Source organism: Rhinoraja longicauda, chromosome 25 (genome assembly GCF_053455715.1).
Source record: "Rhinoraja longicauda isolate Sanriku21f chromosome 25, sRhiLon1.1, whole genome shotgun sequence".
Lineage (NCBI taxonomy): Eukaryota > Metazoa > Chordata > Chondrichthyes > Rajiformes > Arhynchobatidae > Rhinoraja > Rhinoraja longicauda.
In genome coordinates, this window is record NC_135977.1 from 33,131,187 (window position 1) to 33,157,998 (window position 26,812).

The 26,812-nt window shown below is 47.5% G+C and overlaps 1 protein-coding gene across 1 annotated transcript in view; it reads left to right on the top strand.

Annotated features, from left to right (window-relative positions):
• The first annotated feature begins 3,357 nt into the window (after positions 1-3,357).
• Positions 3,358-26,812, top strand: part of LOC144605800 (coiled-coil domain-containing protein 60-like) — a 120,163-nt gene continuing 96,708 nt past the window's right edge. Inside the window, 3 exon segments of the mRNA XM_078421357.1 lie at positions 3,358-3,600; positions 7,024-7,113; positions 17,311-17,390. Coding sequence (XP_078277483.1) covers positions 3,358-3,600; positions 7,024-7,113; positions 17,311-17,390 — 413 coding nt within the window.

Sequence of the window (26,812 nt, forward strand, 5' to 3'; positions counted from 1 at the left end):
CACTCTCTCTCAACCTGGCCAGGAGGCCAGACATATACACTGGATGTATTCATGGTGGTGCAGCGGTAGAGTTGCTGCCTTACAGCGCCAGAGACCCAGGCTAGATCCTGACTATGGATGCTTGTCTGTACAGAGTTTGTACGTTCTCCCCGTGACCACAAAGGTTTTCTCCGAGATCTTCGGTTTCCTCCCACACTCCAAAGACGTACAGGTTTGTAAGTTAATCGACTGGGTATAAATGTAAAAGATTGTCCCCAGTGTGTGTAGGATAGCATTAATGCACGGGGATTGCTAGTCGGTGCAGACTCAATAGACAACAGACAATAGGTGCAGGAGTAGGCCATTCGGCCCTTCGAGCCAGCACCGCCATTCAATGTGATCATGGCTGATCATTCTCAATCAGTACCCCGTTCCTGCCTTCTCCCCATACCCCCTGACTCTGCTTTCCTTAAGAGCTCTATCTGGCTCTCTCTTGAACTCGGTGGGCCGAAGGGCCTGTTTCCACACTGTATCTCTAAACTAAACTAAAGACAAACACACCTTGGAACTTGTTCCCCAAACGCTGCAGTGCGGAAAAATATAGTGGCTCAAAAACGACAGAAATGCCACGGATGATAAAACGAGAGGAGACCCGCTTCTCCTCTCTCATTCCAGCTTCAGGGGTTAATGGTGGCACACAATCACCAGGTGAGCTGACCCTTTGCAGATCCGGGACAGGAACCAAGGATACCTTGTGTTAGTCCGCTCACTCCGCTGATGTGGGCAGCCTTCACCTTCAGAGATTGTCAGCAAAAAGGGTTTCCAGATTCAAAAACAACTGAGTGGTAACCTTACATGAGCACATAGAATGTACAGCACAGAACCTCATGCTTCACATAGGCTTCCCCACACCATTCCTGCCTATCATTTTGCTCCTTAATCTTAAAGAGGTATCCTATGTTCTTGTCCTTCAAGAAAATAAATGATACTGAATGAATTATATTTTATTGTCACGTGACATGGCAGAGTGAGATTCTTCGTTTTGCAGGTATCACAAAATGCTGGAGTAACTCAGCAGGTCAGGCAGCATCTCAGGAGAGAAGGAATGGGTGACGTTTTGGGTCGAGAACCTTCTTCAACAAGCACGAGTCTCCACATAGAGGGCACCGACAGTCACAACGTATCCCATTTAGTCCCCAATGGTCCCCCTTTGCTCCTCACGCTGGCTCCTTCATTGTTCTCTCGGTGACCCCCTCACTCCAGGCCCCTCGTTGTTCTCTCAGTGCAGAAACAGGCCCTTTGGCCCACCGGGTCCGCACCGCCCAGCGATCCCCAGACATTAACACTATCCTACACCAACTAGGGATAATTTTTACATTTGCCCAGCCAATTAACCTACATACCTGCACGTCTTTGGAGTGTGGGAGGAAACCAAAGATCTCGGAGAAAACCCACGCAGGTCACAGGGGGAACGTACAAACTCCGTACAGACGGCGCCCGTAGTCAGGATTGAACCTGAGTCTCCGGCGCTGCATTCGCTGTAAGGCAGCAACTCTACCGCTGCGCCACCGTGCCGCCGTTGTTCTCTCGATGGCCCCTTCACTTCGGGCCCCTCTTTGTTCTCAGCTGATGCGCCCGGCCCCCACAGCGCCGGAGACCCGGGTTTGATCCCAACTGCGGGGGCTGTCTGTATGGAGTTTGTACGTTCTCCCCGTGACCTGCGTGGGCTTTCTCCGGGATCTCAGGTTTCCTCCCACACTCCAAAAGGAGGGCAGTTTTATAGGTTAATAGGCTTGGTATCATTGTAAATTGTCCATGGTGTGTGTAGGATTGTGCTAGTGTGCGGGGATCGCTGGTCGGTGTGGACTTGGCGGGCAGAAGGGCTTGTTTCCGCCATGTATCTCTAAACTAAATTATACTAAACTCCGGCATTGTGTAGGAAGAAACTGCAGAGGCTGGTTTAAACCGAAGATAGACACAAAATGCTGGAGTAACTCAACGGGTCAGGCGGCATCTCTGGAGAGAAGGAATGGGTGACGTTTCAGGTTGAAACAACTTCTTCAGAAAATATACATTTTCACCCACAATATTGAACCGAGCAGACATGTGCAAACAGAAACAACACATGAAACTCAACTGCTTATCGCCAGCTTCTCAGGGACAAGGAGAGAATGCCAACAATCTGGGCCAAGCATCGAAGCCCACCCCCCTCCCTCCAGTCTGAAGAAGGGTCTCGACCCGAAACGTCACCCATTCCTTCTCCAAGAGATGCTGTCTGTCCCGCTGAGTTACTCCAGCATTTTGTGTCTGTCCCCTAGAAGAAACCATGGGCAGTGGACCCCTCTGCCTGGGTATTTTTGAAATGCTTATTTGTGGGGTTTCCCTATTTCCCTCTTTTTTGGAATGCCAGTGGGGGACTTGAGGCAGGAACTCACCCAGCCCAAGCAGAAACACACTGAAGAACGGTCTCCACCCAAAACGTCACCCATTCCTTCTCGCCAGAGATGCTACCTGACCCTGCTGAGTTACTCCAGCATTGTGTGTCTGTCTATGGTTTAAACCAGCACCTGCAGTTCCTGCCTACACATCCCTCAATCCTCTCAGCTCAGAAACATAGAAACATAGAAACTAGGTGCAGGAGGAGGCCATTTGGCCCTTCGAGCCAGCATCGCCATTCATTGTGATCATGGCTGACCGTCCCCAATCAATAACTCGTGCCTGCCTTCTCCCCATATCCCTTGATTCCACTAGCCCCTAGAGCTCTGTCTAACTCTCTCTTAAATCCATCCAGTGATTTGGCTTCCACTGCCCTCTGTGGCAGAGAATTCCACAAATTCTCAACTCTCTGGGTGAATTATTTTTTCTCACCTCAGTTTAAAAAAATTAGGAGACCAAAACTGTACACAATACTCCAGATGTGGTCTTACCAGGTCTCTGTACAACTGCAGAAGAACTGTACTCCTATACTGAAATCCTCTCGTTATGAAGGACAGCATGCCATTAGCTTTCTGTTTGGTAAAGCTTCTCTCCCATTGAAATTGAATGTGGATGGACAAGGCTCAGGCGACAGCTGAGCTGGTGTAGAGGCAGCGTGTGTCTGTAACCCAGGAAACTAAACAAAGCAGGCTGAGGCACAGACTTCAGGGCTGGGATTTATTCACAAAATGCTGGAGTAACTCAGCAGGTCAGGCAGCATCTCAGGAGAGAAGGAATGGGTGGCGTTTCGGGTCGAGACCCTTCTTCAGACTGATGGTCGAGACCCTTATTGAGGGCTGGGATCGCTGGCTGTAGGTTGTGGGCGAGGATCTCCACACGTCAACGTTGCAGTTGCCAACCTGAACCCCATCGGGAGACGGTGTGTGACTGACTTGTGCAGCTATGGCCCAGGGCATGAAGGTGCGGGCCAGGACTCTGGCCGTCTACGTCCCGTCCCAACCCAGCAGGGACCAGCTATTCCGGGACAACTACCGCCGGCGCCAGCGGCAACTCAGCCAGCAAGGATACCGCTCCCTCAGCTGGCAGCCCTACCGACCCCTGGGGGGGCACCCGCTACTGCTACAGACCCAGCTACAGCTACAGCCCCGCATACTCAGCCTGCACACCCTGGGACAGATGCAACAGGTCAGACCCACACCCACACTCACACACACACACCCACACACACACACACACCCACACACACACACACACCCGCTACTGCTACAGACCCAGCTACTGCTACAGACCCAGCTACTGCTACAGCTACAGCCCCGCACACTCAGCCTGCACACCCTGGGACAGATGCAACAGGTCAGACCCACACACACACTCACACACACACACACACACACCCGCTACTGCTACAGACCCAGCTACTGCTACTGCCCCGCACACTCAGCCTGCACACCCTGGGACAGATGCAACAGGTCAGACCCACACCCACACACACACACACACACACACACACACCCGCTACTGCTACAGCCCCAGCTACTGCTACAGACCCAGCTACTGCTACAGCCCCGCACACTCAGCCTGCACACCCTGGGACAGATGCAACAGGTCAGACCCACACACACACTCACACACACACACACACACACACCCGCTACTGCTACAGACCCAGCTACTGCTACAGACCCAGCTACTGCTACTGCCCCGCACACTCGGCCTGCACACCCTGGGACAGATGCAACAGGTCAGACCCACACACACACACCCGCTACTGCTACAGACCCAGCTACTGCTACAGACCCAGCTACTGCTACAGCTACAGCCCCGCACACTCAGCCTGCACACCCTGGGACAGCTGCAACAGGTCAGACCCACACCCACACTCACACACACACACCCACACACACACACCCGCTACTGCTACAGACCCAGCTACTGCTACAGCTACAGTCCCGCACACTCAGCCTGCACACCCTGGGACAGATGCAACAGGTCAGACCCACACACACACTCACACACTCACACACACACACTGTGACCACACACACACACTCACACTCACACTCACAGACCCACACACACCCACACACACACACACACACACACACACACTCACACTCACACTCACAGACCCACACACACCCACACACACCCACACACCCACACACACACACACACACACACTCACACACACACACTGTGACCACACTCACACACACACCCACACACACACACACACCCACACACACACACATACACCCGCTCCTGCTACAGCCCCAGCTACTGCTACAGCCCCAGCTACTGCTACTGCCCCGCACACTCGGCCTGCACACCCTGGGACAGATGCAACAGGTCAGACCTGCACACGCACCCACACACATACACACACACACACACACACACACACACACACACACACACACACACACACTCACTCACTCACACACACACACACACACCCACACACTCACACACACACACACACACACACACACACACACACACACACTCACTCACTCACACACACACACACTCACACACACACACACACTCACACACTCACACCCACACACACACACCCACACTGTGACCACACACATACACCCGCTCCAGCTACAGCTCCAGCTACTGCCCCGCACACTCGGCTTGCACACCCTGGAACAGATGCAACAGGTCAGCCCCACACACACACACACACACACCCCCACACACATACACTCACACACACACACACCCACACACACACACACACACACACACACAAACTCACACACACCCACACACACTCACACACACACACTCACACACACACACACACCCACACACACTCACACACACACACACTCACACACACACTCACACACACACACACTCACACGCACACACACACACAGCCACTCCAGCCCCTGCCCCGCACACTCGTCCTGCACTCGCTGGGACAACTGCAACAGGTCAGCAAACAGCTCACACCGAGCACACTCACACACACACTCACACACTCGCTCTGTGACACACACACTCACACCGTGACCACACTCACACCGTGACCACACTCACACACTCACTCTGTGACCACACTCACACGTCACACAGTAACTCCAGCCACACACATACAGACAGTGACCACACACATACAGTCGTAGTCATAGAGTGATACAGCATGGAAACAGGCCCTTCGGCTCAACTTGCCCACACCGGCCAATATGTCCCAGCTACACTAGTCTCACCGGCCTGCGCTTGGTCCATATCCCTCCAAACCTGTCTAACTGTTTCTTAAACGAAGGGAGAGTCCCAGCCTCAACTGTCTCCACTGGCAGCTCGTTCCATACACCCACCACCCTTTGCGTGAAAAAGTTACCCCTCAGATTCCTATTAAATCTATTCCCCTTCACCTTAAACCTATGTCTTCTGGTGCTCGATTCACCTACTCTGGGCAAGCGACTCTGTGCATCTACCCAATCTATTCCTCTCATGATTTTGTACACCTCTATAAGATCACCCCTCATCCTCCTGCACTCCATGGAATAGAGTCCCAGCCCACGCAACCTCTCCCTATAGCTCAGACCCACTAGACCTGGCAACATCTTCGTAAATTGGAAATCTTCTCTGTACCCTTTCCTGCTTGACAACATCTTTCCTATAACACATTGACCACACACACACACACACACACACACACACACACACAATGACAAGGCGCACAGCAACAATGAAATGCACACACAACCGCACAATAACAACATTCACAGGGAAAATGAAAACACATGCACAAACACACAACATACAACCACTATCGAACTCAAAAGAGAGTTAGATAGAGCTCTAGGGGCTAGTGGAATCAATGGATATGGGGAGAAGGCAGGCACAGGTTATTGATTGTGGATGATCAGCCATGATCACAATGAATGGCGGTGCTGGCTCGAAGGGCCAAATGGCCTCCTCCTGCACTTATTTTCTATGTTTCTATGTTTCTAACACACACCACACACAACACACACAATATTCACAGCGCACTGACATCCATCCACACACACATACTACACGTAGCTAGACTATAATACAGGTCGTGTGTGTGCCAGGAGTTGTTGTATTTTCTTCATTTTCCATCGCAACATCCCACATTGCTCAAGGGGGACATGAAATGGCAAAACCGTGAAGCCAGTGCCTTGCAACGCTGTGCAGTCCAGTGACAGACACCATGTGTATCACACCACTGGAATGTTTCAATGGTGTGACGTTCCTAATTAGTAAATCCTTCTTATGCATTTTGTTTATACCACGCAGAATAAATATGTTATCTGAATTTTGACATAAAACTTGAGCTAGATTTATGCAGCTGTTCGGCATCATTATGTGGAGAACATGTTTGAACAGTGGAGCCCAATCTCCCCTGGTTTGGGCACGTGTAGTATGTGATGAGTGGCTTTGGGGAGATGGAAGGCACATTGATAGAGAGTTACTTTAGCTGATCATTTGGTTTATGGATCTCGGGGGAAATCAATGCTCACTAATCGCCGCTAGCACAGCTCGGAGTAACTGTTTGAACTGAGGTGATGATTATCTCACTCCAGTGCGTGAGAGGTTTTGCTTGAGTTTATCTGCTTTGCCCAGGCTGTGATTGACGAGGCCAACGCTGCCAGGGACGAACGGCCAGACGAAACAAAGGACTCGCGCTCACAGACTGTGCCAAAGGAGAACAAGGTAACCTTCAGGATCAAGCAAAGAAACAAACTGGAAATGTGAAGGTTATGGCGGCACGGTGGCGCAGCGGTAGAGTTGCTTCTTACAGCGCCAGAGACCCGGGTTCGATCCCGACTACGGGCGCTGTCTTTATAAATCTGTTCACGGACTAAATCTGTTCCACTAGCTAGGGGCGGCACGGTGACACAGCAGTAGAGTTACTGCCTCACAGCTCCATAGACCCGTGTTCGATCATGGCTATGGGTGCTGTCTGTATGGAGTTTGTACGTTCTCCCCGTGACCACGTGGGTTTCCTCCAGGTGCTCTGGTTTCCTCCCACACTCCAAAGACGTACAGGTTTGTAGGTTAATTGGCTTGGTGTAAGTATAAATTGTCCCTAGTGTGTGTAGGATAATGTTTATGTGCGGGGATCGCTGGTCGGCACGGACTCGGTGGGCTGAAGGGCCTGTTTCCTCACTGTATCTCTAAAAACTAAAAAAAACATATAAACAGAAAATGCTTGAAACACTTAACACCTCAGGCAGAATCTGTTGAAATAGAAACAGAATTAATATTTGAAGTCAAACACCCTTCACCTGTACTGGGAACATTTTCTGAAATAAATTGAAAAAAGATTGCATATTCTATTTAAGTGACCCAGAGCTGAGTGCTGCCTGACCTGCCCCATTATTTCCTGTTTGGAGTCTTGATTAAATGTCTTATGATTTCTCTTGCACTGAGTACAGTGTAATTGTACAGCTCTGTTGGACTAAGAGTTGCCAGTGCTAGAGTATAAGAGTGTATGACTTAGTTCCCTGAAGACACTGAATATGTGTCGGAAGGAACTGCAGATGCAGGTTTAAACTGAAGATAGACACAAAAAGATAGAGTAACTCAGCAAGTCTCTGGAGAAAAGGAATGGGTGACATTTCAGAAACTTCTTCTGAAGAAGGGTCTCGACCCAAAACATCACCTATTCCTTTTCTCCAGAGATGCTGCCTGGCCCACTGAGTTACACCAGCTTTTTGTGCCTTAAGACAATGAGTATTACTGAGTACTGCCCCTCAGACACTGGCCGCCCACCCAGGTAGCAATGCTGAATCAGATGTGTTGAGACCATAAGGATCTGAATGGCGGTGATCCCAGACTGCTGCTGTGTTGTGGCGGAGCAGGAGGTAGAGTGCACCAGCTGTGATGGGGGCTTTGGGGAGAGGTATCCTCTCTGCCCTTTGCCAGGAGGGCCAAGTGCCTTTGTGTAAGTCAGCCTAGCACCTTTGCCAAGTTCTGTATACACCGTTGGGCTGAAACTGAGGATAAACTTTGTAATTCTGTTCATGGACCAAATCTGTTGCACCAGCTGCACTAGGGTGGTGCAGTTGCTGTCTTACAGCTCCATAGACCGGGTATGACCCTGACTACGGGCGCTGTCTGTACAGAGTTTGTACGTTCTCCCTGTGACCTGCGAGGGTTTTCTCTGGGAAGCTCCAGTTTCCTCCCACATTCCAAAGACGTACAGGTTTGTAAGTTAATTGTCGCGAGTGTAGAATAGTGTTAATCTGTGGGGATCGCTGGTCGTTGGACTTGTAGGTACGGCGGTGCCAACTATCTCCGTCCCCCACCCAACGTGACCTCACTCAGCCAGCGGCCGCGTGCTCCTGCTCCACCAATGGCGGCCGCCCGGGCCGGGAAGCAGGTTGCCACGCAACTCCATTAGATGGCGCCCGGGCCTCCGGACCTATAGTATCCGGACCTACAGAGTCCAGACCTACACTGTCCGGACCTACAGTGTCTGGGCCTACAGGGCCTACAGTGTCCGGGTCTACAGTGTCCGGGCCTACAGTGTCCGGGCCTACAGTGTCCGGGCCTACAGTGTCCGGGCCTACAGTATCCGGGCCTACAGCGTCCCCCGGGCCTAATATGGGACAAGGGCGGTCCCGTACGGGACAAACCAATTTAGCCCAATATACGGGATGTCCCGGCTAATACAGGACAGTTGGCAACCTTACTTGTAGGTTGCCAAAGGGCCTGTTTTCACGTTGTATCTCTCAACTAAACTAAACTAAGCTAATCAGCTTAATCCATATCAAAATTAGTTCCTCCCCTCGGACAGCCTTTTGAAATAGTGGAGGCAGTAATACTCTGGGGCAATTCAGACTGTGGAAATTTGAAAGCTGAGCGTGATGCAGAGCTGCTATTTTATTGCAGGGCCTCAGGAGTATTCAGACTTCTTAATTCTGGGCAATCTGTTTCCATGGGTTTTAAGGGCAACATTTTCAGACAGAGCGGTTGTTATGTAGAACGAGCTGCCAGAGGCAGATATTGTAGCAACATTTCAAAGGCATATGGACAGTTCCGTTGATGGGAAAGGCTTATAGAGATATGGGCCTAATGCAGGCAAATGGAACTAGTGTAGATGGACATTATGGTTGGCGTGGACAAGATGGGTCTGTTCTCCTGTTGTCCGATTCTGTACCTGCATTATCACTGTTACACTCGTACTTTGGTGACAAATGGATCAACAAATACATATTTCTTTAAGGCATGAGGTTTTTAAGAAGTGTGTCAACATAATTCATTATTCCCTCCACATCTCACAGAAAGCACCACATTCAGGTTCCTATTGCCATCTAATAAATATGTTTATGGCAATTTCCAGAGAGGTCCTTGAATAAGAATATCCCTTGTTGTGAGCATCAGGTGTGTTTGGCTGTTGATCTGAACATGGCCTTCAGTGGATATTAGATGTCCACTGAGTCAAGAGTGTTTCATTGTCATGTCCCAGATAGAACAGTGAAGTTCTTACGTGCAGCAGCACAACAGAATATGTAAACATAGTACACTGTAAACAAAATATAATATTCAATAGAGTTCAGCGTGTGTATATATACACACACTCACAAATACACACACACACATGTACACAAACACATGCACACATATGTACACATTAAAAACAAACAATAATAGTGCAATAACAATAATAATAGTCTATTGTAGTTCAGAGTTAATTTGAGGTTGTGGTGTTTAATAGCCTGATGGCTGTGGGGAAGAAGCTGTTCCTGAACCTGGACGTTACAGTTTTCAGGCTCCTGTACCTTCTTCCCGATGGCAGGGGTGAAATGAGTGCGTGGCCAGGGTGGTGTGGGTCTCTGATGATGCCGGCTGCCTTTTTGAGGCAGTGACTCCGGGAAATCCCTTTGATGGTGGGGAGGTCAGTGCCCGTGATGGACTGGACAGTGTTCACAACTTTTTGCAGTCTTCTTCACTTCTGGGCATTCAAGTTGCCGAACCAGGCTGTGATGCTCTCCACGGTAGAAGTTCAGGAGAATCCCCTTGAGAACAAGAGAACAAAAACCTCATATCTTTGGACTGGAAGGAAGAAAATAATTGAGTAGTTAATAATCTCTTTTCTCTGGCCATACCTCTGACAGCAGTGTACTGCAAAGAGAAGGCTAATGCTGTCTTGTAGTGCTAATGGTTTGGAACACAAACTGCTGGAGTAACTCAGTGGGTCAGGCGTCATCTCTGGATGTGATCTGTAATGTTTGGGTCAGGACTCTTTCTCAGACTCATGGTTTGTTCAGCAGTTAAAGAGAGGAAGTGTTTTCAGCCTGCCTCGTGGCAATTGATAAGTTGAAAGGAGAGTCTTTGGACCCATGCCCCTGTACATTTGGTGCACGGGTATTTCTGTTGGTTTCTGAGGCCAGAAAAACCTAATAGATGATCAGAGTGATACAGTGGGGAAACAGGCCCTTCAGCCCAACTTGCCCACACTGGCCAACATGTCCCAGCTACACTAATCCCACCTGCCTGCGTTTGGCCCATATTCCACCAAACCTGTCTTATCCATGTACCTGTCTGTTTCTTAAACATTGCAAAAGTCCCAGCCTCAACTACCTCCTCTGGCAGCTTGTTCCATACACCCACAACCCTTTGCCTGAAAAAGTTACCCATTAAATCTTTTCCTCTTCTCCTTAAACCTATGCCCTCTGCTCCTCGGTTCACCTACTCTGGGCAAGGTGGAAGTGGAAGGACCGGGGTCTCCAATTTAGAGAATGTTGCACAACTGTTTCAAGCAAACGTTTGTTGATGATGTTGTGTGTGATGGGAAACATATTTCATTCTTTGAAACATCATCGAAAATTAAAGTGATTAAGATAAAGTGAGGCGATAAGCAGTGATTTTTCTTTCATCTTGTTCAAGAATGAGATGAAATATAACTTATGAAGTTGCATCCTGAACAGAAATCAGTAAACTAGGAGCCACCTATCCATCTTGAACAACAGAGACATTCAAAGCCATGTCGTGTAGGAAGAAGGGTCTCGACCCGAAATGTCGCCTATTCCTTCTCTCCAGAGAGGCTGCCTGTCCCACTTACTCCAGCTTTTTTGTGTCTATATTCGGTTTAAACCAGCATCTGCAGTTCCTTCCAACACATGCGGTGCTGGCTCGAAGGGCCGAATGGCCTCCTCCTGCACCTATTTTCTATGTTTCTATGTTTCTATGTATTCCCGGTGAGCACACCAGAGAGAAAGCAGTATAGAACAAATGCTGGAGTCTGAAGAAGGGACTCGACTCGAAACTGGTGGGTGAGTCTAGGACCAGAGGTCATAGCCTTAGAATTAAAGGGTGTTTTTTAGAAAGAGCTGAGGAGGAACTTCTTTAGTCAGAGGGTAGTTAATCTGTGGAACTCATTGCCACAGAGGGCTGTGGAGGCCGAGTCAGTGGATGTTTTTAAGGCAGAGATAGACAAATTCTTGATTAGAACAGGTGTCAAGGGTTATGGGGAGAAGGCAGGAAAATAGGATTAGGAGGCAGAGATTAACCATGATTGAATGGCGGAGTGGACTCGATGGGTCGAATGGCCTAATTCTGCTCCTATAACTTGTGAATGTGAACTTGTGAAACGTCACCCACTCCTTTTCTCCAGAGATGCTGTCTGACCCGCTGAGTTATTCCAGCTTTTTGTGCCTATCTTTGGTTTAAACCAGCACCTGCAATTCCTTCCCACATTGTTACGTACTTAACCCGAATGGTATAAAATGCACTTAAATCTCAGTTGTTGCTAACTGTTAACAAGACCCTATGGACACAACTGAGGAACCTTGTGGTCAATTGGAATTTAATCCATCTGAGCAGGTTTTTGAGTCTGAAGAAGGGTCTCGACCCGAAACATCACCCATTCCTTCTCTCCAGAGATGCTGCCTGCCATTTTGGAAACCTATCTCAGGTTTCTAGAAGATGGCCTGGAGGTTTTTTAATGGTGTCTGTCCATGTCAGGCATGTGCCTGAAGGGTTAACTAGTGACGGCAGCTCGCTGGCATTTTATGGAGAACTTTTGAAATAAGCTATCAGAGCTGAAAGTGCTCAGGGATGAAATCGAGTCAAGAAGTAGGAACAGGAATTGGCCAGACAACCCATTTAGTGTCCTCTACTTTTCAGTAAGTTCATGGTAGTATTTCCACATAAAATTTGCATTGAGCCCCTTTCCAGTGCTTGTTTAATGACATAAAGAAACCATAGCAACTACAATGCAGCCACTTGTTGTCAGAGTTACATTGGATCAGAAGATGCTTGGGTTTTACTGTTCCATTAAAGAACTTAACTATTGGAGAGTTGCAGCATTTTTTTCCTGAATATTGCAACAATGCGTTAATTATGCTTGTATATGTTCGTCATTTTAGTCTTGTGGAAGTGTAGAAATAGTATCACGAGGCAAACGTCACAACTGTTAAATAGTCACAAAGCATCAATTAGATAAATTGCTTCTTTTTTTTACTGAGGAGGGGTGTTGCTGGGGGAACCAGGAGAAATTTGTGCTCTCAGATCTTTAACCAGAATAGGTGGAGACAGGGGCTTTGTTCAATATATGCCTTCAGAGGCAATAATACTGACAAAACAGCACATTGTCAGAACAGGACAATAAGCTAAACTTAAACTAAACTAACCTAAACTAAACTAAACTAAACTAAACTAAACTAAACTTAAACTAAACTAAACTAAACTAAACTAAACTAAACTAAACTAAACTAAACTAAACTAAACCATTCAAGCTTCAGTCAAGTTTTTAACTGACTTTACTTCTTCTGATGACTGTAAAAATCACCGTTATTCTCGTGTATTTACCTCAGCTCGCCCTTCAGCAGTTGGTGTGCTCATATAATATATGGGACTCTGTATTTGACCTCGGTGTTTGTGTTTTTTGTCCTTTTACACTCTCAATTTTTTTAAATGTTTTACATGTTTATATAAATCAGTGCTTTTTCTGTTATTAACTGTCTATGTCCTTAATGTTTTAAATTGTATTTTTTTTAGACCGGTGTTTTTGTGAAAAGCACTTTGGGTTGCATTCCGTTGTATGAAAAGTGCTGTACAAATAAAGTTATTATTATTAAACTCATGTAGTGTAAGAAAATAACTGCAGATGCTGGTACAAATCCAAGGTATTTATTCACAAAATGCTGGAGTAACTCAGCAGGTCAGGCAGCATCTCAGGAGAGAAGGAATGGGTGACGTTTCAGGTCGAGACCCTTGTTCAGACTGAAGAAGGGTCTCGACCCGAAACGTCACCCATTCCTTCTCTCCTGAATTATTAAACTCATGATAACTAACTAAACGAAACAGGAAGGAATTGCAGCCTGAGTTATGGAAGGTTATCAGATAACCTTCAGCTACGGACTCTGCCCACCTCCCTCTTCTCCTGTATCACCTTGTAATACAAATATATCTTCTCTGGACTACTTGTTTGCACTACTGCCTCCAGTTTTGCTCTAGTCTGGTTATCTAGTATTACAGTTATTAATTTATTGCATTCCTGATTATTGTAGATTTATCTGTGTGGTGTTACATTAACAGGCCTGTTGAGCTGCAGAAAATAAGGATTTCAGTGTTCTGTTGTTGGTACAGATAGAGATTAAACACTCTTGACTCTTGACTCTTGAAATAGAATGGGCTTTGGAATTTCCCCGTTTTGTTTTGCCTTATCTCAGCTGGAATGACACTGGCTTGGGAGGCGAGTTCATCTGGTGATTCCACAGATTTGCTCTTCCTGACTGATCCTTGTTAAAATTGTGGATCAGCTAAGTGGTGAATTAAGAGAGGATTGGTGAAGAGAAGAACTGAAGAATTTAGTTAAAGTCCGTTTCACTAGAATACTTAAGCACTGTTATTAAATTTCTCTTTTTAAGAAAGCACTGTGTGTATTTATCGTCTGCCTTGAAATAAATTGTAGAATATCTGTGTGAGATAGGGTGATGGAACAATAGTTTCTTCTTCAAAGACGTAATTATTTCTATTGAGGATTTGGGCAGCGAGTCAGAGCAGACAATCGGCCTTGTCTTGGCATCTTTGTCGGCATTGCAGCCAATGCCACCATTTAGTGTGCATCTCATGTACCCTTGAGAAGATGGTGGTGTAATGCTGCAATGCTTCTGGTGAAGATGATCCCCCTGTTCTGTTTGAATCCTGTAACAATGAAGGGATGGAGATATATTTCCAAGTCGATTGGCCAGGTGGGCTGAGGAATGATTGATGGGATTTAATGCAGAGAAATGTGAGGTGTTGCATTTTGGGAAGTCTAACATGGGCAGGACCTGCACAGTGAATCTGTGTAGGGCTCTGGGGAGTATTGTAGAGCAGACGGATCTAGGAGTTCAGGTGCATGTTTCCTTGAAGGTGCAGTCGCAGGTAGATAGAGTGGTCAAAAAGGCTTTTGGCATATTGGCCTTCATCAGTCTGAGTATTGAGTATAGAAGTTGGGAGGTCATGTTACAGTTGTATAAGACGTTGGTGAGGCCGCATTTAGATTATTGTGTTCAGTTCAGGGCATCATGTTGTAGGAAGTATGTTGTCAAACTGGAAAGGGTACAGAGAAGATCCAGGCCCCAGCCACAGGCCCCACAGACCCAGGCCCCAGCCACAGGCCCCACAGATCCAGGCCCCAGCCACAGGCCCCACAGACCCAGGCCCCAGCCACAGGCCCCACAGACACAGGCCCCAGCCATGGGCTCCACAGACCCAGGCCCCAGCCACAGGCCCCACAGAACCAGGCCCCAGCCACGGGCTCCACACACACAGGCCCCAGCCGCGGGCTCCTCACACCCAGGCACTGATGGCCGCGTACTTCGTCGACCCGCGAGGCTCTGCCGCCGGCCTGCGAGGTTCCGGGCCGCGAGGCACCAGCCTCGGCTTCTCAGCGGCACCTCCAGAAGGGTCATCCAATCCACCATTTCTATGTTGACTATAAAGTACCCGTCTACACTAATCCCATTTTGCAGCACTTGGTTCATACCCGCCAAAGCCTTGGCAAGTGGAGACCCCATCAGATATTTCTGACATTTTGTGAGGATACTTGGCTCCACCACTTTTGGCAGTGCATTGCAGATCTCAATGCTCAGGAACATTACTTCCTCAGAACACCTCTAAGCCACGTATCCTTAGTTTAAAGCACAGCCCTCTAATATTGGACATTACTTTGGGGTTAGCCACGTCAGCTCTGATTAACTGAGTATCAATTCCTCAGCTGCCTTGGTGAGAGTTGGACCTGGGTCTCTGGAATGTCCAACCTGCCATCTCCCTGGTAACTTCACCGCTGTGCCATCACCCCACCCCAATAATTACAGGTATTGAACATACAACATAGAATAGTGGACCACTAGCAGGCCACAATGTGTGTGCCAAACGTGATGCCAAGACCATCTCTATCTGCCTCCACATCATCCATATCCCTCCACTCGCTGCATATCTGCGTGCCATCCATAAGTCTCTTCAATGCCACTATCATACCTGCCTCCACCACCACGCCTGGCACTAGCCTCACCACCCACCACACTTGTGTAAAAAAAACTTGCTTATATTCAATAAACTTTGCCACTCTCACCTTAAAGCTATGCCCCCTCACCATAAAGTATTTGATATTTGCATCCTGGGAAGACGTTCCTCACTCTCTACCCGATCTGTGCCTCTCATAATTTGATATCTTTCTATCAGGTCTATCCTCAGTCTCTGGGTCACCAGTGTAAAGTCTGTCCAACCTCTCCCTGTAGCTGAATGCCCACTCATCCAAGCTCCGTCAATGCCTTGGCGTTATCAGTGGGGGACGTCCTGAAGCCAGTCTGTTCCAATCAGTGGAGATATATCCCTTGTGCCAGCCGATGGAGGTCCATGGCTTTACGCCAGTGAACCTCCCTGAATGATGAAAGACTGCTGGGCAGCCCCACCCCCCAGCCTTGCTCTGTGGTCAGCCTGGGCATTATCCACTGTGGGCCGCTCATTGCCTCAACTTTACTGCCCAACCAACACCTGCAGAGGGTGTGGGAGTTGCGGCTATTTTCTCGATCTCCTTGATCTCAAAGGGTGGTGAATGTATGGTTGAGGCTGGGACTATCCCAACGTTTAAGAAACAGTTAGACAGGTACATGGATAGGACTCTGTCACTCTATGACTCCACTTTGGGATAATTTACAAAGTTAGAATTGTTTGATTCATCACAGGAATAATTTAATTTTCTGGCTCTTTAACTCACTGTTACCGTAAATATTACCAAATCAGTTCCATTCAAGATATCCCTTGTATGGATCTTCCACTCACAAGGTTCATTCCTCAGTTGTGGAATTCTCTGCCACAGAAGGCAGTGGAGGCCAGTTCACTGGATGTATTCAAGAGAGAGTTAGAATTAGCTCTTAGGGCTAACAGAATCAAGGGTTATGGGGAGAAAGCAGGAACGGGGTACTGATTCTGAATGGCGGTGCTGGCTCAAAGGGCCGAATAGCCTCCTCCTGCACCTATTTTACTATGTTTCTAAGGTATCACAAAATGCTGGAGTAACTCAGCGGGTCAGGCAGCATCTCAAGAGAGAAGGAATGGGTGACGTCACCCATTCCTTCTCTCCTGAGATGCTGCCTGACCCGCTGAGTTACTCCAGCATTTTGTGATACCTTCAATTTGTACCAGCATCTGCAGTTATTTTCCTACACTTACTATCTTTCTACGTTTCTATGTTATCATTGATGCATTCTATTTAGTATAATCAGTGTAATTTAGATAAAACATGAATGTCATTCTGAGTGACTGGTGTCCTGTGAGATGCAGGGAATTAAATGAGTTGTCAGCTTTATTTATTGGCGTTTGTTTTCAAATTTTGTTTGAAACAAACTAACGATCATTCTTAACGTTTCTGGGTTTTGGGCTGGTTGACATATTGTTGTTCTATATCTGTAGGTCGCTACTGCAAATCAGATGCACCTGACATGCAAAGACAAAGGCCTGAAAACGATCAATAAGGACCTGCGGCACACCAGGTAATGACACAATGACGCCACACTCAGCAACTGAACTCCAAGGCTCAGATGATCAAACGTAGAAACATAGAAACATACAAAATAGGTGCAGGACGAGGCCATTTGTCCCTTTGAGCCAGCACCGCCATTCATTGTGATCAAGGCTGATCATCGACAATCAGTAACCTGTGCCTGCCTTCTCCCCATATCCCGCGATTCCACTAGCACCTAGAGCTCTATCTAACTCTCTTTTAAATTCATCCAGTGAATTGGCCTCCACTGCCCTCTGTGGCAGAGAATTCCACAAATTCACAACTCTCTGGGTGAAAAAGTGTTTTCTCACCTCAGTTTTTAATGGCCTCCACTTTATTCTTGGACTTATTTATGACTGTGGCCCCTGGTTCTGGACTCCCCCAACATTGGGAACATTTTCCCTGCACCGAGCTTGTCCAGTCCTTTTATAATTTTATACTTTTCAATAAGATCCCCTCTCATCCTTCTAAACTCCAGTGAATACATCAAGACACTAAAGTATTGCACATGCTAGTAGCCTTGGATAAACAGATAAAATGCTTGAAGTTTTCAGTAGGTCATGCTCCTGACAGAGAGACTAATTGGGTTATTGTTTTAGGATGTTGATGAAGTATTGCTTCATTAAAGCCTGTAATGATAAAAGGTTATTGACCTGGAATTTTAACTCTGCTCTCTCTGCAGATTAAACATGGTGGCAGGTTTGAGCTAATTCGTGTAAAGCTGGCACAGGGGTTTTGGTGGGTGGGGAGGGATCAGAATCGAACGAGGATATCTGCTTTTTCAATTTCATGGACCATTCCTTCCGTAACTCCCTGGTCAACTTGTCCCTTCCCACCCAAACCACCCCCTCCCCAGGTACTTTCCCACAGGAGATGCAACACCTGCCCCTTTACCTCCCCCCTCAACTCCATCCAATGACCACAACTGTCTTTCCAGGTGAGGCAGAGGTTCACCTGCACCTCCTCCAACCTCATCTATTGTATCCGCTGTTCCAGGTGTCAACTTCTCTACATCGGCAAGACCAAGCGCAGGCTCGGCGATCTTTTCGCTCAACACCTCCGCTCAGTTTGCCTTAACCTACCTGATCTCCCAGTTGCTCAACATTTTAACTCCCCCTCTCATTCCCAATCTGACCTTTCTGCCCTGGATCTCCACCATTGTCAGAGTGAGGCCCAGCGCAAATTGGAGGAACAGCACCTCTTATTTTGCTTGGGTAGTTTATAACTCAGCGGTATGAACATTGACTTCTCTAACTTCAAGTAGCCCTTGCTTTCCCTCTCTCTCCATCCCCTCCCCCTTCCTAGTTCTCCCACCAGTCTTACTGTTTCCGACGACATTCTATCTCTGTCCTGCCCACTCCCCTGACATCAGTCTGAAGAAGGGTCTCGACCCGAAACATCACCCATTCATTCTCTCCAGAGATGCTGCCTGTCCCGCTGAGTTACTCCAACATTTTGTGTCTACCATCGATTTAAATCAGCATCTGCAGTTCTTTCCTACACAGTATTATGCTCAGTTTTACTTCTGTATTCCATCAAATGAAATTGCCACATTCCTTGTCAATAAAATCAAATAAACACAATAATACCTGCCTCAAGGATCACCTCAATTGGACACAGGGCTAAATAACGAGGCTAAATGCCCTAACGTGGCTAAAAGTCCGAGAAGGTACCAGTTTTAATTCTTTGTTCCTGTTGTGTAAGCTGATCACTGGTGAGGCAGTGGAGTTGGTTCAAGAGTTAAGCATAGTGATGCTTCCTGCTCTTCATTGTAATCCAATCCCACGATGGGCATAAATCGTGGCAGGGACTGGACCCAGATCACTTGATTGGAGAATAGCTTTCTAATCTTCATGAGATTATGTGGAATACGTGGTACAAAAAATAGTAATTTCTACCTAACTTAATCTTCCTCTAATTTTTCCATACTCCATCCTTCTAATCCTCTATCAGCATAACCTTCCATTGCCATAGAGTCATACAGCATGGAAACAAGCCCAACTTGCCCATGCAGACTAAGATGCCCCATCTCCACCAGCCCACCTGCCTGCGTTTGGCCCATGGCCTTCTAAAACTTTTCTATCCATGTGCATGTACCTTCTATGGAAGTCCCTTTGATATGCGAAGATTGGGGAGGGGGGGGTCGGAGGGAGGGGAGTCCGTCTCAGTCTACCCCATGACAGAAGGGGGAGGAGTTGTACAGTTTGATATCCACAGGGAAGAAGGATCTCCTGTGGCGTTCTGTGCTGCATCTTGGTGGGACCAGTCTGTTGCTGAAGATGCTCCTCAGGTTGACCAGTGTGTCATGGAGGGGGTGGGCTGTATTGTCCAGGATGCTCCGCAGTTTGAGGAGCATCCTCCCCTCCAAGACCACCTCCCATGAATCCAACTCTGCCCCCAGGACAGAGCCAGCCTTCCTGATGAGTTTGTTAACTGGCTTGCTCTGGCAGTGGCACGGCATCATTAGACCGGATCTTTTGCTGTGGACCACTTTCCACTGCTTTGCTTACAGTATGTAGTTCAATTTTTGGCAATTGTTACTGATTGGTGCTGTGCATTTCTGAGCTGTGACTGAATGTCAAGTCTGTGGAGTACAAAGTCCTTCAACATTGTTCTGCACACTTCCAGTGTTAATGTCGACCCCTGTTTCTCTGCTTGGTGAAAGACATTGGTCTGTGAACAATCAAAATCGGGTGCAAGTGCTGAAAAATCTGAAATAAAATCAAAAACTGGTCGAGTTCCCACATAGGAGATTAGTGGGCAAAATTAGAGCACATGGTATTGGGGGTAGGGTACTGACTTGGATAGAAAATTGGTTGACAGACAGAAAGCAAAGAGTGGGGATAAATGGGTCCCTTTCGGAATGGCAGGCAGTGACCAGTGGGGTACCTCAAGGTTCGGTGCTGAGACCCCAGCTATTTACGATATACATTAATGACTTGGATGAAGGGATTAAAAGTACCATTAGCAAATTTGCAGATGATATTAAGCTGGGGGGTAGTGTGAATTGTGAGGAAGATGCAATAAGGCTGCAGGGTGACTTGGACAGGTTGTGTGAGTGGGCAGATATATGGCAGATGCAGTTTAATAAGTGTGAGGTTATTCACTTTGGAAGTAAGAATAGAAAGACAGATTATTATCTGAATGGTGTCAAGTTAGGAAGAGGGGATGTTCAACGAGATCTGGGTGTCCTAGTGCATCAGTCACTGAAAGGAAGCATGCAGGTACAGCAGGCAGTGAAGAAAGCCAATGGAATGTTGGCCTTCATAACAAGAGGAGTTGAGTATAGGAGCAAAGAGGTCCTTCTACAGTTGTACCGGGCCCTGGTGAGACCGCTCCTGGAGGACTGTGTGCAGTTTTGGTCTCCAAATTTGAGGAAGGATATTCTTGCTATTGTGGGCGTGCAGCGTAGGTTCACTAGGTTAATTCCCGGAATGGTGGGACTGTCATATGTTGAAAGGCTGGAGCAATTAGGCTTGTATACACTGGAATTTAGAAGGATGAGGGGGGATCTTATTGAAACATATAAGATAATTAGGGGATTGGACACATTAGAGGCAGGAAACATGTTCCCAATGTTGGGGGAGTCCAGAACAAGGGGCCACAGTTTAAGAATAAGGGGTAGGCCATTTAGAACGGAGATGAGGAAGAACTTTTTCAGTCAGAGAGTGGTGAAGGTGTGGAATTCTCTGCCTCAGAAGGCAGTGGAGGCCAGTTCGTTGGATGCTTTCAAGAGAGAGCTGGATAGAGCTCTTAAGGATAGCGGAGTGAGGGGGTATGGGGAGAAGGCAGGAACGGGGTACTGATTGAGAGTGATCAGCCATGATCGCATTAAATGGCGGTGCTGGCTCGATGGGCTGAATGGCCTACTCCTGCATCTATTGTCTATTGTCTATTGTCTATTGAGTTGCTGCCTTCCAGTGTCAGAGATTTGATTTTGATCCTGACGTCGGGCGCTGTCTGTGTGGAGCTTGCATGTTGTCCCCGTGACCAGCAGTGAGTTTTTCCGAGGTGCTCTAGCTTCCTCCCACATCCTAAGGGCTTGTGGGTTTGTGGTTTTAATTGTTGGCCTCTTTGACCTGTAGTCACAGTAACCCTTTAAAATCCCCAGATGGAGTTGCTTAGCAGTGTGGGGTGGGAGCAGGGTTCCGCACTTGCAGACAGCTTGGTGGTGAGTGCATTTCTTTCGGCATCAGCATCACTGTCATGACCCCCACAGCCTTTAACTTTCACCACCCATCATGTGCCGAAAAGCAGCTGTTAAAGTAGTCCACACCCCAAACCTGTAAATGAATTGAAGCAAACTGATCTGTAATTTAAAAAGATGTTTAGCTTTTCTGCTATTCTCAATCTCATCCAATAATTCAGTTCCAAGCTGTCCTCATTTAGCAATTTCTCATTGTCTGTACTCGCTTTCACCCAACAAACAGCTATCAATGGCCTGTTTCCGTGATCATCGTTACTTTGGGTATGTCTTTCATTCATTTGTTCTATATCTCTCTATATCACCATCTGTCTCTCGTTTCGCTTTCCCCTGACTCTCAGTCTGAAGAAGGGTCTCGACCCGAAACGTCACCCATTCCTTCTCTCCAGAGATGCTGCCTGGCCCGCTGAGTTACTCCAGCACTCTGTGAAAAGCCACCCATTCCTTCTCTCCAGAGATGCTGCTTGTCCCGCTAATTTACTCCAGCTTTTTGTGTCTGTGTCCTTTAGAAATGGTTTTGTTTGCACAATGAGGAAGCGGGTGAGGGAGGATAGAGGATGAGTCATTAATGTTGCTTTGTGACCTGGAACTCAATGAGCAAGAAGGCGATCCAGTTGGACTCATCTTGCTGATCCCTTAGTCCCAAAGTACTGAAGCAAACACGTCTTTTCCATGCGTGCTCTGGCCCATGCCTGATGTACAGGCAGTGCAAGGCCACTTGCTGGTATAGTCAACTATCCTCTCACACTATGGCCGTAACTCAGGCTTATCAACCAGTTCAGGCAAACGTCTTTAGTAAAGAGAAAAATTGGTCTACAGCAGCAAAAAGACGCTCCTGTGCTTGAAAAATGGTCAAATTAATGCTTTTTAAAGAGCAAGGTAAATGGCAGCTGTTTAGTCATGGACTGTGGTTCATTCCATTCGTATTGATCTGTTTATAAATACAAAGAGACTGGATTAATTAGTGAACACAACCACCTGTTTCTGAAGCTGCTGCACTCACGGGACTGAGCTGGCTCCTCTCCCAGACCACGGCCATTATTTTCCTGAAGTTAATGTCTCACACACAGCTGCCTCTGTACTGGCAGTTCCATCGCTCCATAGTCCTGGAGTGTTCGACCAGCTTAAACCACATGCCTCCCACCCTGCCTCTTGGAATGATGCCATCCCAAATGCTCAATCTTTCTGTCTCCACTGGGGCGGCACGGTGGCGCAGTGGTAGAGTTGCTGCTTTACAGCCCTTTCAGCGCCAGGGACCCAGGTTCGATCCCGACTACGGGCGCTGTCTGTACGGAGTTTGTACGTTCTCCCCGTGACCTGCGTAGGTTTTCTCTGAGATCTTTGGTTTCCTCCCACACTCCATAGATGTAAATGTTTGTAGGTTAATTGGCTTGGTATAAATGTAAAATTGTCTCAGATAGTGTTAATAATAATAATAATAATAATGCATTTTATTTATATAGCGCTTTTCATATACTCAAAGATGCTTTACAGAGATTTTGAGAACATAGGGAAATGAATAAATAGATAAATAAGTAAATAAATAAATGAACAGAGAAAGGAGACAGAAGGTGAGGTGACCTTCAGTGGTTGAAGGCAGTACTGAACAGGTGAGACTTCAGTGATGTTTTGAATGTGGTGAGTGTGGAGGAGTCTCTAACGGTTTGGGGTAGTGAGTTCCATAGGGTGGGAGCAGCGATGGAGAAAGCCCTGTCCCCCCAGGATCTGAGTTTGGTCCGGATGTGGGGGGATAGGAGATTGGCAGCTGCAGAGCGGAGGGTGCAGGTGGGAGTGTGCCTGTGGAGGAGGTCGATCAGGTAGGATGGGGCCAGGTTATGGAGGGCTTTGTACGTTATGAGGAGGATTTTGTACTGGATTCTCTGGGGGATGGGGAGCCAGTGGAGTTTATAAAGGACGGGGGTCCTTTATAATGTGTGGGGATCGCTGGTCAGTGCGGACTCGGTGGGCCGAAGGGCCTGTTTCCGTGCTGTATCTCTAAACTGAACTAAAACACAGCAACTGCTCCCAAGATGTGGCTTGGGACATCCGAGATGTCCTGTTTCTTCAGTAAATGTGTGCCACCTCGTTCTGTTGTGGATGAGCAGCTGTTCATCTTGCAGGTCCTCTTCCCCAGGCAGGTCCTCTTCCCTCAGCTTTCACCCCTCCAGTTTCTGCCTACAACCCATCCTTCTCTGACATCTCTACCACCTTTCCCCTCCCACCACCGACCACATCTTCCTGTCCCCACTCCTTTCCCTTTTCGTAGGGACCGCTCTGTCCATAACTCCTTGGTTCACTCACCCCTTCCTATCCGACCCACTCCCAGCCCAGGCACATTATCCTGCAGCAGCAGGAGATGCAATAGCTGTCCCCGTACCTCCTCTCTCACATTCATCCAAAGACCTCCGCTGCATTTCCAGGAGAGAAAGAGGTCCACGTGTACCTCCTTAAACCTGCGTCTAATGATGCCGACCTGGCCTCCTTTACATCAACCCCTCCATTGGTGAGACCAAGTGTACACGAGGCGTCGTTTCGCCCAACACTTCCACTGTATCTAGCAATGGTTGCTGTATGTCCTGGAACCATTTCAACCACTGGAACATGGAATTCCCCAAATTCAAGCAAGTACCTCGCTCTCTTTGCCCCTCACCCCCATCCTAGCGTCCTCCAGTTTCTCCCACCATCTCCTACCTCCCCCCCACTATCTTTTCCACTCCTTCCCAAACTTGTAACCCATCTCCCTCCCCTAATTCTCTTTTATACCCCCTCCTTTCACTTTTTCACTCAGAGAGTTGTAAATCTGTGGAACTCTCTGCCTCAGAAGACAGTGGAGGCGAATTCTCTGAATGCTTTCAAGAGAGAGCTAGATAGAGCTCTTAAGGATATGGGGGTCAGGGGGTATGGGTCAGGGGGTATGGGGAGAAGGCAGGAACCGGGTACTGATTGTGAATGATCAGCCATGATCACGTTGAATGGCGGTGCTGGCTCGAAGGGCTGAATGGCCTACTCCTGCATCTATTGTCTATTGTCCATTTGCATTGTCTTTCCCTGAACCCTTTGGCCCATATACAACCCTCTAGCTATACATTTCATTCCTCCACTCTTTAACTGACACACTTTTGTCCCTTTTTCACATTTAGCCTTTGATTGCCACATCTAGCCACTTACCCCATCTGTCTGCCAATCACCCATCCCCTTCACCTATATCCACCTATCACTTGTAACCTTTGTCAAGTATCCAAATCTTTTTTCTAGCTTTTCCCCTCTACTCCACTCAGTTAGAAGAATGCGTAGGAAGATGCTGTTGTACAGGGCCCCAGAGAGACCACACCTGGAGTACTGTGTACAGTTTTGGTCTCCAAATTTGAGGAAGGACATTCTTACTCTTGAGGGAGTGGAGCGTAGGTTCACGAGGTTAATTCCCAGAATGGCGGGACTGTCGTACGTTGAAAGACTGGAGCGACTGGGCTTGTATACACTGGAATTTAGAAGGGTGAGAGGGGATCTTATCGAAACATATAAGATTATTAAGGGATTGGACACGCTAGAGGCAGGAAACATGTTCCCGATGTTGGGGGAGTCCAGAACCAGGGGCCACAGGTTAAGAATAAGGGGTAGGCCATTTAGAACGGAGATGAGGAAAAACCAGGGTTCGACTCTGACCACGGGTGCTCTCTGTACGGTGTTTGTACATTCTTCCCATGACTGCGTGGGTTTTCTCCGAGATCTTCAGTTTCCTCCCACACTCCAAAGAATGTGTAGGTTAATTGGCTTGGTATAAATGTTAAATTGGCCCAAGTGTGTGTAGGATAGTGTTAATGTGCGGGGATCGCTGATCGGTGCGGACTCGGTGGGCTGAAGGGCCTGTTTCCACGTTGAATCTCTAAACTAAACTGAACTAATCTAAGCTAACCAGCTTAAATCATATCTAAATTAGTTCCTCTTCTCGGACAATTTTTACCCCTTTCTGCTGCTTTGGTCTCAATATATTTCTGTTGCTATTGCACTTGCACTTGATTTGGATTTTTTTGGACAGGTTTGCTCCTTTTTTATCATATCATATCATATCATATCATATATATACAGCCGGAAACAGGCCTTTTTCGGCCCACCATGTCCGTGCCGCCCAGCGATCCCCGTACATTAACACTATCCTACACCCACTAGGGACAATTTTTACATTTACCCAGCCAATTAACCTACATACCTGTACGTCTTTGGAGTTCTTTGGGAATCAGGCCCCACACACATGGTTCTATACTGAGACCCTGTGTACAAACCCACCGTTTTTACATTGTGGTGTCTGCACCCATTGTCCTTCCCCCTCCCTGATAGTGAAAAATCAAAATCATGATTGGTTTATACTTGGTAGGCCAAAGACCACTCCAATCAACTTAAAAACTGGTATCTTGACCAGGGTTGCCAACTTCCTCACTCCCACATAAGGGACAAAGGGTGACGTCACCCCACGTGACCTCACCCAGTCAGCGGCCATGTGCTCCCGCTCCACCAATGGTGGCCGCCCGGACCGGGCGTGAGGGCACGTGGGGTGCGGGGCGGTGACGTCACCCTTTGTCCCTTATTTGGGAGTGAGGAAGTTGGCAACCCTACTAATACGGGGCAAGGGCGGCCCCGTACGGAACAAACTAATTTAGCCCAAAACACGGGATGTCCCGGCTAATACGGGACAGTTGGCAACCCTAATCTTGACTGCTGTTGGATGTTCTAAGCTGCAATGGCACATTGAAGTTATGGCACGACTGCATCATTCATCGTGTGTTTACAGGCTCCTTTGCGCATTGTTGAACCAGATATTTGAAAGACTTGAAAGAAAACCACAGGCTTATGACTTCCCCAAGTTTTCTATTGCACTGAAATTAAAACATAATGCAAACAAAAATCTGTACAGACCATTAGATAGGTAGCAATTAACTGGGACTAGACCCTCCCCGAATAGTACCTGAATCGTTTATCCTGGTGAGGCTAGAAGTTGATGGCATTGTGCCCAATCATTTGCTTAGCAACGTGAACAGTGGCAATACGAAAATAAATTTCTCTGTGGGTTCAGCACCAAACCAAAGCGTAATGATCTGCTGTCCGATTATTAGGAAATGCTGATGTTCATAAGTGGTTCATAAGTGATAGGAGCAGAATTAGGCCATTCGGCCCATCAAGTCTACTGCATCATTCAATCATGGCTGATCTAT